General features: G+C 48.8%; 1 protein-coding gene across 2 annotated transcripts in view; it reads left to right on the plus strand.

Annotated features, from left to right (window-relative positions):
- CAPN10 (calpain 10) overlaps positions 1-15,519 on the plus strand; it is a 32,534-nt gene that overhangs the window by 9,474 nt on the left and 7,541 nt on the right. For both annotated transcript variants that reach the window (XM_026721746.2, XM_087933653.1), the window contains exons 6-11: positions 319-536; positions 3,416-3,557; positions 4,463-4,629; positions 6,036-6,319; positions 9,843-10,045; positions 14,684-14,939. In XM_026721746.2, coding sequence (XP_026577531.1) covers positions 319-536; positions 3,416-3,557; positions 4,463-4,629; positions 6,036-6,319; positions 9,843-10,045; positions 14,684-14,939 — 1,270 coding nt within the window. The remainder of the gene's footprint in view (positions 1-318; positions 537-3,415; positions 3,558-4,462; positions 4,630-6,035; positions 6,320-9,842; positions 10,046-14,683; positions 14,940-15,519) is intronic.

Below are 15,519 nucleotides of genomic sequence, written 5' to 3' on the forward strand. Positions count from 1 at the left end.
ACTTTCATTCCCAGGTGTGGCTAATTAAAGGAATCAGGGCCCTTTCCTCCCCCGTAAGCCAGGTAACCCATGTTGCTCTCTTCTCCATTCTTCCCTGCGTGGCCTAGAATGAAGAGGGGGTGGGCCTGGGTCTTCCTCTGAACTCCCTCTCCCTTGCTCCACCTCTCCCCTGCTCTGCCCAGCCAGACTTTGCCCTCCCCCAGTTTCCTCCACAGCCAACGGAGCCACACTCCCACTCCCTGTCAGGTGTTCATCTTCCTCCTCGGATTCAGACTCCAACAGAGGCATGACACTGTGTTTGGATCTTTCTGTTTTTAGGGTTCATGGATCTTACGAGCAGCTCTGGGCAGGCCAGGTAGCCGATGCCCTCGTCGATCTGACCGGAGGCCTTGCGGAACGCTGGTCACTGAAAGACCTGAGCCAAAATCCTGAACGAGAGCGGGCCGGCAAAGTCTTGGAGAAAACGGTGTTCAGACAGTTGATGAACCTGAAGGAGAAATGTGTCATGAGCTGCTCCGTCTTCAGTTCACGGCAAGGTGGGGGAAGGGGAGAATTTTACCGAGCCACTTCGGTCTCATTGTCCTGCTGTTAGTTCTATGGAAAGTTTCATGTCAAAATATATTGTATCCCCAGAGGTGACAAACTAAAGGCCCACAAGCCAGATCCAGCCCGTGAGATGTTTAGATCTGGCCCAAATACCATGTTTCTCAGAAAATAAGCACTTGGGCTTATTTTTGAGGAGTTTTTTTCTGACCCAGGCTTCGTCAAACGTAATTAAACACAAACTTGTTTTAAAAGCAAAACCTATTTTACTGCAATGCTGGGAATTATTTTCATTCACAGCCAAAACTAATCTTAAACAGTTCCCCAAGATAAGCACACGCCTGTCAGTGCTGCAGAATGCTGCCCAAAACAGAAGTATCCAAATTAATTATAACAGTACCAGAAAAAAACCAACCAGAGTGCAGAGCTTCAAGAAGGACTCAGAATCTAATTGAACTGCTTTGCTTCCCGCAAAGCGTTCGTCATGGAGGTCTGACTTTTATCCTTTATGGGAGGGGCAATCACCTCCCAGCCTTCCTCCCGAGTCTCCTCTTCTGCTTCAGCTGCTCTCACCTTCTAGCAGCTCTGCGCATACGCGCACTGGGAACAGGCTCCCCTGGGTCCTCTGCCTCGCTGCTGCCAGACTCCAAAGGCTCCCAAGGCAGCACCCCACTCTCAGATGGTCCTGGCCCCATTCCTGCATCAGACGCAGGACCCTCGTCCAAGTCCTCTCCAGACTCCCTTTCGTCGACACTGTCCGATAATTGCTGTGGTCTGCACCGGCTGGTGGTGAACCACAACAGAGGCCTTCCTTTTTTTGAGGTACAGCAGGCCAGACTCAGTGAGCTGGATGCGCTGTGGACGCACCGTCGCCTCCATTCCGAACCTTCAGCATTCAGAATGGAGGCTTTTTCGGTGAATGGGAGGAAAATGGGGAGGGGGAATTTTCCTGCCTGCCATCCTTCCCTCAGTCTGTCCTGAGCTTGAGGAATGGATGACAGGCAGCAAAATCCCCCCTCCCCATTTTCCTCCCGCGAGCCTCCCCAAAAGAGGGGAAAAAAAACAAAGCAGCTGGCCGCGGAAGCTGGTGGCTTCGGGGAAGCGGCCCAAGAAACAGAAGCGCTGCGCCCAGTAAGAGAAGGGCAAAAGCGGTATTTGCGCTGCCCCAAGGGGCCAGTGGGCTGCAACTCCAGCCGGACGGTTGCCCTCCCCCCACCTGTACCCATGCCGCCATTCGTGCTGGCCACGCTCATCCCCCTGGACTTATTTTCGGGGTAGGGCTAATATTAGGCCCACCCACCCCTGAAAATTAGGGTGGGGTTTATTATTGAGGTGGGTTGTGTTTTTGGAGAAGCATGGTAGCAAAAAAGACCGGCCTGCAGCGCTTCTGCTAGTAAAAAATGTTTTCGGCCTGGACAGTCGCTTGCAGCACACTGCTGGCCAAAACGGGGTACAGGGGCCCACCTGTGGGCCACCCGTCGTCCATTTTGGCTGGCAGGTTAGGGTTAGGAGGTTGTCTAGGCCGAAAATGGGGTGTGCAGGGGGCTGCTTGTGGCCCGTTTTGGCTGGCAGGTTGCTGCAGGAGGCCGTTCGTCCAGAGATGGTATTCAGCCGGTTCTGACTGGTTCCAGAGAACCGGTAGTGGAAATTTTGAGTAGTTCAGAGAAACGGAAAATCCCACCTCTGACTGGCCCTGCCCCTATCTATTCTCTGCCTCCCAAGTCCCAGCTGATCGGTTGGGTCTTCTTTGGTTGCCCTGCACAGGAGAATGGAGCTGGAAAGCAGGTTAGTGGGTGGGGAGGGCATGGGGATTTTGCGGTAACCTTCCCCCAGGAGTGGAAATGGAGATTTTGCACTATCCTTCCCCAGTCACTCCCACCAAGCCACGCCCACAGAAAAAAGTGTGAATCCCACCACTGCGTTCATCCCATCTCACCTTTGCCCCCCTGGTCTGGGCCACTACAATGCTCATCTAGTCCCCCCCCCCAAGAAATCCAGTTTGACACCCCTGCCTTATACTGTCTCTAACTTCCCTTCACCATTAACAGAAATCCACAGCTGACAGACACTAGAAACAATTTAAAAGCAGCAAACCCCCATTCCTTCCCCAACCCACTAACCTGCTTTTCAGCTCTGTTCTCCTCTGTTCTCCTCTGCAGGGCAACCAAAGGAGACCCAGCCGATCAGCTGGTGGACTCGGGAGGCAGAAAATAGATGGGGCCAGTCAGAAGTGGGATTTGCCATTCTTTGAACTACTCAAAATTTCCGCTACCAGTTCTCCAGAATTGGTCAGAACCGGCTGAATACCACCTCTGCTTACGACACCCCAGCACAAATTGGGACCCACAAAATTCCCTGCACGGTGCCACCAAGCAGGTCAGATCAGGACATAGCCAGGTGCAGAGGTGACATTCAACACGTTCTGAACAGTTCTGGAGAACCAGTAGTGGAAATTTTGAATAGTTCGGAGAACCGGCAAATACCACCTCTGATTGGCCCCTCCCCCATCTAGTCTCCACCTCTCGAGTCTCAGCTGATTGGCTGGGTCTTCTTTGGTTGCCCTGCACAGGAGAACAGAGCTGGAAAGCAGGTTAGTGGGGTGCGGAGGGAATGGAGAATTTACAGTATCCTTCCCCTGCCACGCCCACCAAGCCACATCGACAGAAATGTTAGTAAAAAATTTTTTGAATCCCATCACTGGCCCAGGTCGTGTCAGTGGCTGGAGATCATCCTCCCTGAAGCCCCTCCTGCTCTTTTGAAGCCCCTCCCACCATCCTCACCTGGGCTTCCCAGGAGTTTCCGTCGCCTAATTTAAGCGCCCGGAAACTGGATGAAATGGTGGCTGCCGTGTTATCTCTTTTCTGCACTCCAGGGACAAGCCAACTGGGAGAGTTCCACGCCTTCATCGTGGTTGACATGCAGGACCTTTCCAAGGTATCCCGGAAAGAGACCATCCTTCTGCGAATCCGGAATCCCTGGGGGAGGCGCTGCTGGAAGGGCCCCTGGAGGGAAGGGTGAGTGGGCCGGCATGTCGGCTCCAGCATCTACCGTAGTGTTTCCGTCAGACCCGCCATTGCTTCAGCCTCTCAGTAAAAACGATCCTTTGCTCCATTCGTTGGGAAAGGAATAGTTTGATTAGAAGTCGAGTGTATTGCGATCAAGCAGAGCCAGAACTGAGAATCGCACGGCGAAACCCCTACGTTCCCTCCCCTAAATGCCTCCCATCACTGACTCCTCCCACCTGCCACCCCCTCATGACCAATCAGGTCCAAAACAAGATGTTTTCAGAACGGTCGCGTCCAGCGTAGGTTGGTATGCAGCTGCTTTCTTCTCCCATCCGGGTGACCTTGAGGCAGCATCTCAGGGAGATACAGCCGTTACTTTTGGTTTCCCCCGAGCGGGATCCCCTCTCACATCCCCTTTCCCCAGAGTTCGTGGCAGATTGTCTTAACGCCGTTGTGGCGAACCTATGGCACGCGTGCTGGAAGTGGCACGCCGAACCATTACTGCCAGCATGCAAGCACTCGCCCAGAAATGGTACACTGCGCACACACATGCGCCGCCCGCCCGACAGCTGATTGTGGCATCCCGTTACTTGTCCCAGCTTCTGCCAACCTAGCAGTTCGAAAGCATGTAAAAAATGCAAGGAGAAAAATAGGGATCCCTTTGGTGGGAAAGGAACAGCATTCCGCGCGCCTTTGGTGTTTAGTCATGCCGGCCACATGACCACGGAGACGTCTTTGGACAGCACTGGCTCTTCGGCTTTGAAACGGAGATGAACGCCCCCTACAGCCAGAAACGTCTAGCAGTTATGTGCGAGCCTTTACCTTACAATATTTATAGTATTGTAAGCTGCCCAAAAGCCAGTTCGTGTTTTGTAAAACCGTATTAATCCTCAACTGTGATTTCTGGTTTTCAGAGGGCCAGGATGGAATCAATTGGATCCTGTGGTGGGCGCTGAACTTTTATCCCAGCTCCAAGAAGGAGACTTTTGGGCTGAAGAAGAGGAATTCTTCATGGAATTCGATGAGGTTATCACCGGGTACCCTGTCACTGAAGAAGGACAGCTTCAGAGCCTTTACACTGGTATGTAGTGCTGGAAAAGAGCCAGCTTTTAAAAGGAAGGACCTTTTTGTGAAATACAAGTACAGAAAGTCTGTAGAGATTCTCTCAAGTCATCCAGGTCATGGTTGTCCCATAAGCAGGAGATCTGGAAGTACAGACAGTCCATTGTTCCAGGGCCCATTCAGCTCAAAGGGGGCCCATGAAGGGGAAAATCTTTCAAAAGGTGTTTTTTTTTTTACAAAATGAAATTTTTAAAAAGAAAAACAGCGGGATGGTATTTCAATGTGGACGCGCCCACTTCTCATCCTTTCGAAATCCGTCACGCCAAAAGGAAGGAGGCGCCACAGTTAGATTAGTCGGAGGATCTTCGCGCACCAGCCGTGCCAAAGGGTAACTGGCAAAGAGGAGGTTTTAAAATGCAGGAGAATAAACTGGAAGGCGAGGGAAGTGTCACTTTTCCTTCACTCGTACAGCAGTGGTTGCCAACCGGTGGGCCGGGGACCACTGGTGGTGGTCTGTGAGAAAATTTTGGTGGTCCGCAGAGAAATGTCATCCCCCCCAAAGCAATTAATCCAGGTTGCATGGGAACGCATGGCCCGCCCACTCGCTGGCTCCCACCTTTCAGCTGAGCGCAAACCTTACCTTGAGTAGAGCCATGTGAGTTGGAACTGGAAGGTAAGACCAATGGCAGGGGAGGGAAATCCGCCCTGGGGTGGACCTTGCGGACATTGGCGGGAAAGTCGGTCCCATATTCCAGAGCTGCAGTAGCCACAAGACTGGCCCTTTGGTCATCCCGGAGCAGCTCCTCCTCCAGTCCATGGTAGGCCGATACACCCGGGTGGAAGAGCAGGTGCTCCAGGATGACCAAAGGGCCAGTCCTGTGACTACTGCAACTCTGGAATATGGGACCGGCTTTCTCACCAACGTCAGCAAGCCACCGTCAGTCAAAATTTATATTATTGCTCCGCAGGATTTAAAATTATAAGTTTGGTGGTCCCTGAGGTCCAAAAAGTTGGAGACCCCCTGGACTAGAGTGAATCATTCTTCTCCCAGACGGAAAAAAAACAACCATCTACTTGTGGGCTGCGCAGACTGCAACGCCGCTTCTCCGTACTTCGCCCTGACTCCTCCCGGCTTCCCGATCTGTTTCACTGCTCTGGCAGTCGCCCCCCCTTTTTTTTAATGAGCCTCTTGGTTCGTTAGGAGTTACATCAGTGCAAGGAGTAATGCGAAATCCACAGGGTAGTTGGTGGGGGAGGGGATATGTTAATGTGTAGGTGAGGGGGCCCATATTAGTCTTGTTCCAATACTTGACAAAAAGTTTCGTTACTTGAAACGTCTTGGAATATTAAGATATTAAAAGTTTAGTTCCTCTCCAGTAGTAGCAGAGGCGTGATCGAGTATCTTTTCCTCCCTCCTTCCGACAGACAGAGTGCTGAGCCACACGCAGAAGCTGTATGGGTCCTGGGTGCGAGGGCAGTCGGCGGGGGGTTGCCGCAACAACAGCACCTTCCCCACCAACCCCAAATTCTGGCTGAGAGTCTGCGAGCAGAGTGAGCTGTGCATTGCCCTCCTGCAGAAACCCCGCAAGCACAGCACAGATTGGGCTGGCAGGATCCGCGCTTGGCCTCGCCTCCCGGAAGCCGACCCCTCCTTGGCGGATAACGTCCGAGGAAAGAATTACCATGCCGTGGGCTTGCACATATGGAAGGTAGGAAAGAGGAGATGGCCACGCGGGCAGACGAGTTCTTTCCGTTTTCCAGGAAGGTAAGATTCTAGTCCTCAAGATTGCCGAGAGAAATGAATTCAGGTGAACGCTGGGACATCTGAAGCCCTTGCAGTTTGAGCGGCAGTGGGATCCTACCTTCTCTACTACCGATTCGGTGTTCCCGGTCGCGCGCACCTAATGTGCGTGCATGTAACATGCACACGGCTTTCCCCACAGCCGCTGAGGCCCGCAGCGCCAAGTGCAGGGGCAAGCGGGAGGCCCAATCCTGCACTTTTTTCTCCTTTCTCCCCTCAGCTGATGGTCGAAGGCTTTTTTCTTTTCTTTTTTTTTACTACCAGTTCGGCCAAACCGGTCTGAACCGTTAACATACCACCACCGAGTTTGAGGATGAAAATGGAATAGGATTGTTGTGATGTTGTCCTAGCCACTTTCGCATCTGAATCACTGGGGTGCCAGAAGTTGAGAGTACAGATGGTCCTCGACTTACAACAGCTCACTTAGGGAACTTTTCGAAGTGACAACCATACTGGAAAAAAAAGATTTATGACCATTTTTCACACTTAACGACCATTGCAGCATTCCCCTTGGTCACGTGATTTAGATTCAGATGCTTGGCAACTGGTATCAGTGGTGGTATTCATTTTTTTTTTTTTTTTACTACCGGTTCTGTGGGGGTGGCTTGGTGGGGGCGGTGTGGCTTGGTGGGCGTGGCTTGGTGGTCATGGCAGGGGAGGATACTGCAAAATCCGCATTCCCTCTGCACTCCGCTAACCTGCTTTCCAGTTCTGTTCTCCTGTGCAGGGCAACCAAAGAAGAGCCAGCCAATCAGGTGGGACTCGGGAGGCAGAGAAGAGATGGGGGCGGGGCCAGCCAGAGGTGGTATTTGCCGGTTCTCCGAACTCCTCAAAATTTCTGCTACCAGTTCTCCAGAATCTGTCAGAACTGGCTGAATGCCACCTCTGAACCGGTTCATATTTATGACGGTTGGAATGTCCTGGGGTCACGTGGTCCCCTTTTGCGACCTTCTGACAAGCCAAGTCAATGGGGAAGCCAGATTCCCTTCACAACCGGGTTACTCACTTAACAAATCCAGCGATTCACTTAACAAATGTGGCGGAGCAAACTCGTAAAAATGGGGCAAAACCCCACTTAACAAGGGTCTCGCTTAGCAACATAAAATTCTGGGCTCAATTGGGGTCGTACGTCGAGGACTGCTTTTGAGGCATTTGTCAAGTGAGTTCTGCCTCCATTTTATGACTTTTCTTCCTCCAGTTGTTAAGTGAATCACAGTGGTTAAGTCAGCAGCCGGTTGCTACGTGAATCCGGCTTCCCCGTTGACTTTGCTCATCAGAAACTCGTCAAAACTGATCACCTGCCCTTGGGACACAGCAATGATCATAAGTATAAACCCCATTGCCAAACGCCTGAATTTTGATCACGTAAAACACAGGGAGGCTGCAAAGGTCGTAACTCTGAAAAACGGGCCTGCGTCATTTTTTTTTTCCAGGGGCTTTGTAACTTTGAACGGTCACTAAACGAACTGTTGTAAGACTACCTCTATTCTGTTATCTACTTCCTAGCTGCCCCCATAGAGGGCTGTTTATTCTTTTTCCTGGAGCAAAACTGAATGTGCTGGAAGTTGGACTGCTCCTTCCATTAAATGAAATATTCCTGTAGCGGATTTTTTTATGGGAAAATAAAATGGCCAAAGGACATGCCAAGAAGCACTAAAAGAACACGAGGTCGTTTGGGTCTCTCGTAAAATTCCCTGGAAGAATTTGGCTCGTGGGTTTGACTAGCCAGCCCCATGAACTCAGAACAAAGCCAGATTGTACAGTATTATATTTTGGGAGCTTTTTTTTTTCCTCACAGGAGAGGTTTTATTGTGTCACCCACTGGCTTTTCTCTAAAGATGGCATGCCGTCTTAAAGTTAAACATCCCAATAATGGCTGCCTGCAAATTGGCAGTTCGAATCTCACCAGGCTGAAGGTTGATTCAGCCTTCCGTCCTTCTGAGGTGGGTAAAATGAGGACCCAGATTGTGGGAGGCAAAATGCTGATTCTGTAGAGACGGCTGTAAAACCTCTGTGAAGCAGTATTTAAGTCTAAGCGCTATATTGCTATTTCTTCCCACTGTTGTTCAGTAAATCAGTGGATAAGTTACTAACATGGCTGCAGGGGTGGGATTCTACCAGTTCTCACCTATTCGCTAGAACCGGTTGTTAACATTCTAAGCAGTTCGGAGAACCGGTTGTTAGAAGAAATAACTGGCCTAATCCTGTAAGGAAAGCAGAAAGGAAGCATTCTGGTGTTGCTTACAGAAACTGCCTCTCCGTTAACCCTTATTACATTCTTGGCAGAACTAGACTTCCTGTCTCAGGAACTTCTCTGGAGTTTTTCCCCCTCCTTTGCTGGCACTGTGCTTGTGTGGAGTGAACATTCAAAGTTACAATGGCACTGAAAAAAGTGACTCATGACCATTTTTCACACTTATGTCTGTTGCAGCATCCCCACAGTCATGAGAGGCCAGGTGAGATGCGTGGCTCGATGTGAGTGATATTGAGTCGGCCATACCCAGCCAATAGCATGACCACCAAGCCACATCCACCTGGTCACATGACCACTAAACCACGCCCACCAACTAAGCCACACCCACAGAACCGGTTGTTTAAAAATTTGAATCCCACCCCTGCCTGGCTGTTAAGTGAATCAGGGCTTACCCCATTGACTTTGCTTGTCAGAAGGTCGCAAATGGTGATCACGTGACCCGGGGGACAATGCAATGGTCATCAACCTGAATCAGGTGCTGAAGCATCTGAATTTTGATCGTGGGATCATGTGGAGGCTGCTAACTCTGAAAAAATGACCCTGAGTCACTTTTTTGTAACTTTGAGCAGCCACTGTTAGGGATACACCCTAGCAGAATCTGCATGGCAGGCAGGCAAAATATGTGAGATAAATATTTTTGTAGCTTACACTCAGTAAAACAGATACAATGTGCTAGTTAAATAGTTTATTCCAGTAAGAGTTATAGCATAGTCAAAACAGTCCATATATCATTCACTAGTTCAGTCCGTCCGGGGATTATACAGTTGCAAAGTCCAGTGTCGAAAAAGAGAGGTCAGTAAACTTACAAATATCAGTCCAGTAATATATCTCCTCGTAGTAGAGATATGAAGAAGTCAAACCTCCTTTCTTCCTTCAGCGTTCAGCAACTCAGCAGTAGGGAAAACACGCAGTTAGCAAACCATCAATCCATCAAACCATCAATCGTCAGGAATCATCAGGTTCTCTTGCTCCCTCTTATGGTGGTTTCACACCGCACCCAAAATTACATGCTTTGCAGTTTAAAGTGACACACACTTAAACTTACAATCATAGTTTATATATATTATTTTACCCAAACTACGTTAGGTAACCTTGTTATTTCTAACAGCCACTAAATGAATTGTTGCAAGTCGAGGACTTCCTGTATTCAACCCTGTGCTGCTCTCTTGTCTTCCAGATTGAGAAGAAACAGTTCAACCTTCCCAAGACGCTCTCTGCGCCGCCAGTAGCGAGCACAGCTTGTCATTCCTACAACCGAGAGGTGCATCTCCATTGTGAACTTTCTCCTGGGTACTACCTGGTCGTTCCCAGCACTTTCCTGAATAATACGGAAGGAAATTTCCTACTCCGGGTTTTCTCCAGTGGAAGAATTTCTCTCAGGTACCTCCAGCCAGGTGGGGTGGGTGGAATTGGGAAGAGAGATGGGCTCCTACTGTGTGATGACCCGGGGTATGGCACAAAAAATAACAAAGTCACCGAAGTAGATAAATTCCCTTTAATGCCTCCAACTTGGCCCCCAATGTCCAGTTATCCTCAGCTGGAGATCAGACTCTTCCAAAAAACAGTCTACGAAGGGAAGAAATGCAACCTGAACCCAAAGTAAAGATAAATAGAAATGAAAAAAAACAACAACACAAACCATGCTGAAGTAATTAACACAACAGGCCAGGATGATAAATTGCAGGCTTCCACAAGATAACGCAGCACCCACAGTTGGGAGGACGCCAAAACCCAGATAAGCCTCGACAAAGATAATGTACGTTTTCCTTCCAACAACTTTGCCATGCGCTGTTTGCCCTTTTAAACAGTCTTCCCAGCTGCAGCCTATGAAGGGGATCAGGGCCCTTTCCTCCCCTGTAAACCAGGTTGCTCCCTTCTCTATTCCTCCCTACATGCCCTAGGATGAAGAAGGGGTGGCCTAGGTCTTCCTCTGAATGCCCAGCTGGCCTGTGCCCTTCCCCAGTTTCCTCCACAGCCACTGGAGCAACATTCCCACTCCCTGTCAGCTGTTCCACCTTTCCCTCGGAATCAGATTCCAACTGGGCATGACATACTGGTTCGGGCGAACTGGATGTTATTTTTACATCTGGTTCACCGAACCGGTAGTTGCAACGACTGCCTGGCCCCACCCACCCAGTCTGGCTGCTCCCAGGAGTCTTCATGTGGTCCGTTTTGGATCCCAGGTAAGTGCAGGTCTGCGTGGAGGTTCAGGAAGGGTGAAAAATGGACCTCTGGAGAGCCTCCGGGGCCCAGGGAAGCCATTTTCGCCCTCTCAGAGGCTCGAGAAAAGCCTCTGGAAGCCGGGGAGGTCAAAAATGCCCCCCCTCCAGTCCACCGTGCTGCAGGAGGCCGACTAGGCCATGCCCACCATGGCCACGCCCACCCAGCAAGAGGGCAGAGAACTGGTTGCTAAATTTTTTGAAGCCCACCCCTGGATGTAGGTAGACCTTTGAACCTGTAGTCCTTTACTTACGAGCGCAAAAAGGCTGTGATGACCCAAACGTGGCACAAAAGCAACAAAGTCACAAAAGTAGATAAAGTCCCTTTAATTTCTCCAACTTGGCCTCCAATGTCCAGTTATCATCGGCTGGAGAAAAAATTATCCTAAGAACAGTTTCCAAAAGGAAGAAATTTAGTCTGAACCCAAAGTACATCTAAATTATAAATTAAAAACCAACACAAACCACGCTGCAGCAATTAATGAGACAGGGCAGGATAAGGAATTGCAGAACTCAAAAGATAACGAAATGCATACAGTTGGGAGGACGCCAGAACCCAGATAAGACGTGACAAACAAAGATAATGCACGCTTTGCTTCCAGCAAGGTGCTGTGCGCAAACACCTTCTTTATCCTGTTTCCCCAGCTGCAGCTAATGAAGGGAATCAAGGCCTTTTTCTCCCCTGTAAGTCATGTTGCTCCCTTATCCATTCCTCCCTGCGTACCCTAGGATGCAGAAGGAGTGGGCCTGGGTCTTCCTGTGAATGCCCAGCTGGACTGTGCCCTTCCCCAATTTTCTCCACAGCCACCAGAGCCACATTCCCTCTCAGCTGTTCGACATCCCCCTTAGAATCAGACTCCAACAGAGGCATGACAGGGGCCCAAAATTTATGTGGTTTAAGCAAGACATTTAAGGGAATTCTGCCCTGTTTTTACCAACTTCCTTCCCACCGTTGTTAAGTGAATCACTGCAGTTATTAAATTAATGAAATGGTTGTTAAGTAAATCTAGCTTCCCAGTAGTCAGAAGACCGCAAAAGGAGATTGCGAGACCACATACCATCATAAATGTGAGTCAGTAGCCAAGCGTCTGAATTTTGATCATGTGACCACGGAGATGCTGCAATTTGTCCTAAGGATGAAAAACGGTCATAAGTCACTTTTTTCAGTCCTGTTGTCCCTTCTTAATATGGCCGCTAAATGAATGGTCATAAAACGAGGACACCCAGTATAGGAAGTCCTCGACTTACTACCCCAATTGAGACCAAATTTATGTTGCCGAGAAATTTGTTAAGTGAGATTTTGCCCCGTTTTACAACTTTTCTTGCCACTGCAGTGAACCACTGCAATAGATAAGTTAGTAACATGGTTGTTAAGTGAATCTGTCAAGATTCCGGCAGTTACCCCCAATTAAATCATGAGTCTCGAGCCAACCTTCCAAAACTTCAAAAGGATTTATTCGGAGTTAACATGCCGGCACTGCCTGGGTGTGGCTGACTCTCACCCTTGACCTTGGTTTTCCTCCCACCCCCTGGGTGTATCGTAATTCATATTCTCCAATGGGACACATCCATAGCCAAGAGTCTTCAATCATGCTCTCCGGTTAGATTTTTGCGTGGCAGAAACTTCAGTCACCTAGTTACAATCTCTGAAAAACTATGTACGGAATGCAGTTTTGATTTCCAAGCTGCCGCACTGCTCTTTCAAACCCCTTTCCCCCCTCCCTTTCTGTTGACAACTCTAAAACTGCCATATAAATGTTTTATGAGTTGACAAATCTGGCTTCCCCATGCATTTTGTTTGTCAAATGGTCGCAAAAGGGGACCACGTGACCCCAGGACAACTGCGACCATCATAAATATGAGTCAGTGTTGCCCAGTGCCTGAATTTTGACCATGTGATCATGGGAAGGCTGCAAAGGTCGTAATTAGAATAATAACTTTTATTGTCACTTTGAATGTACACCAATCGGCATACATTAAAATGAAATTTCGTTGCATCACCACCTCCCATATACACTACATAAACATGACAAAATAAATAAATATAAAATGATGCATATACTAACATATAGTGTCATACCCTTGTTAGAGTCGGACTCTGAGGGAGAGGAGGAACAGCCGACACGGAGTGGAGGTGTGACTCCGGAGGTTGTGGAGGAGGTTGGAGAAGGGCAGAGGCCTTCAGAGGCTGTCAGAGGAAGAACCAGGCCCATCCCCTCTTCATCCTAGGACTCGCAGGGAGGAACAGGGAAAGAAACAACTTGGCTTACGAGAGAGGAAACGGCCATGATCCTCCTCATTGGTTGCAGCTGGGGAGAATAGTATATAAGAGAGACGGTTAAAACCCAGGGTTGCTGGAAGCAAAGCGTGTTTTATTTTGGGCTGAAGTTATCTTGGTTGGCAACCTTCCAACAGACTGTGCCTTGTTATATCTTTGAATTTGGTAATTATCCTGGTCGGTTGTGGAAATTCCTTCATTGTAGTTTGTTTTGGTTTTCCATTTCACTTTTATCTGCTCATTGAGTTTGGATTGTATTGCTTTCTTTTGAAGACTATTTTTGAATAAGTTTAATCTCCAACTGAGAATTATTGAACAGTGGGGCCAAGTTGGAGGCATTAAAGGACATTTATTTACATTTTGCATTTTGTTACGTTTGTGTTACACTCCGGGTCATCACATATATTATATGACAAGGAGAAACAACACAGTCTAGTTCGGATGCATACATGGCAAGAAAAATGAATCTTAGCGAGTTAAACACACGGATGGCATATTTAGGGAACAAAGCGGTTACAGAATTGGGTAGTCCTGCTAGAAATACTTTGAAAAACTAAAATCGTATGACTTTTCTTGCCACGGTTGTTAAGTGAATCATTGCCGTTGTTAAATTAGTGACATGTTGTTAAGTGAATCCGGCTTCCCTATTGACTTTGCTTGTCAGAAGCAACTGTCGTAAGTGTGAATCAGTTGCCAAGCATCTGAATTTTGATCATGTGACCATGGGAATGCTGCAATGGTCGTAACTGTGAAAAACGGTCCCAAGTCAGATTTTTCAGCGCCATTGTGGTAACTGCATGGTCACTAAACAAACTGTTTGTAAGTCGAGGACCTGGGTATATTAAAAACGAATTGGATTCCCGTGCTTCGCTATGAAACTATGTGATCGGGCTTAATTTTTGGAGAGGAAAATAAGGGGGAAAAAAATTCTGCCTCTGCCTACCAGCTTCCATCAGTATTCATCTGGCTAGTGTACTGACAGTGTGTGAGAGAGTTGAGGGCTGTTTGGAAACTGAAACAGCATTTGCTGTGTGAGCAAGAAGGAGACAGCAAGGAGCCTGGGTGCGGCTTAGCTCAACTCTTCTGTACTAAAGCTTCTTGCTGTGAAATTGAAACTGAAACTCCTCTGCTTGTGTTTTGCATTTGGAAGAAATTTCTTTTCAGGTGGGGAGGGGGAGTAGAACTCCTTAGCATCAGAGCGTGTTAATAATAATAATAATAATAATATAGGAAATACTAATGCTCTGATGGTCATTTCAAAAAAACCTTTCTTAGTGAACACCTAGAAGCCAGAGGAACATATGTGCCAATTTTCAAATTTGTAGGCTTTATGGTTCTGGAGATTTTGTGATAATGCGTGAGGGGTATTTTGCTTTTATAGATAATAGATGTAATTTTTAAAAAGTTTTAAAAAATCAGGGTTGGGAGCTCGTGGCAAGAGAAGCTATAAGGTGAGTAATTTTGTTTTTTTTCTCTTCCTTCTCTCCTTTCGGCCTCCCCATCTCCCTGGTCTCTTGCAAGTGAGATCAAGCTGCCGTTGCTGGATAACACCGTCCACGAAGCGTTCCCAGGAGGCGAGTGGGAGACGGCCCAGCTGGAGGGATCGTGGAAAAAAGGCCACAACGCCGGAGGCAGCCGCAACTTCCCCTCGTTCCACATCAATCCCTGCTTCCCTTTGTCGGTTCCCGCCGGGTTTGGTCAAAGAAGCATCAAGGTGTCTCTCCGTCAGCACTGCCCAGATAACAAGTGCCGTCCCATTGGCTTTCATATCTTCCAGGTAATATTGAGGTTCTGCTGTGGCCTGTCGGCCGCCGACCCCTCCGGCAGCCAAATCAGAGGAAGAGGAGGTGTGGTAGTCTGGGATAGCATCAGGGCAACCTGAGAGCTCTGAGGGGGAAGAGGCAGTGGAGGTGACAAAGAGAGTTGTGGGGGGGTTGGAGCCTGGGCCATCTGTCAGCCTTCAGATAGACAGTCAACAGGTCTAGAGGTGGCTGAGGAGGAAGAGGAGGAACAGCTGGGTCCAGTGCCTGATGCGTAGATGCACAGAAGGCAGAGGAGAGGAGAGCAATGGAAATCTATGAGCCAGTCCTTGGGTTGGAAGAGCCTCTGCTGCTAACAAAGCCCCACCCTGGCTCTGGGAATAAAAGACAGGGGGCGGAGACGGATAGGTGTGGCAAGCAACTATTCACCTCCCTGTTGGACAGACTTGTTAGCCTGCAGCGAGAGAGAGAATTTTTGCCGGGGCTGCCGGCGCTCCTAATAAAGGAATCATGGAGGGTTTGTCGTATTTGAGGTCGCTGATTGAATTCCACCAGTGTCTCTCAACCTGGGTCGCTTGAAGGTGTCTGGGACTTCAA

This window comes from Pseudonaja textilis, chromosome 4 (genome assembly GCF_049901715.1).
Source record: "Pseudonaja textilis isolate UNSWEBS1 chromosome 4, rPseTex1.2, whole genome shotgun sequence".
In the NCBI taxonomy this organism is placed as follows: domain Eukaryota; kingdom Metazoa; phylum Chordata; class Lepidosauria; order Squamata; family Elapidae; genus Pseudonaja; species Pseudonaja textilis.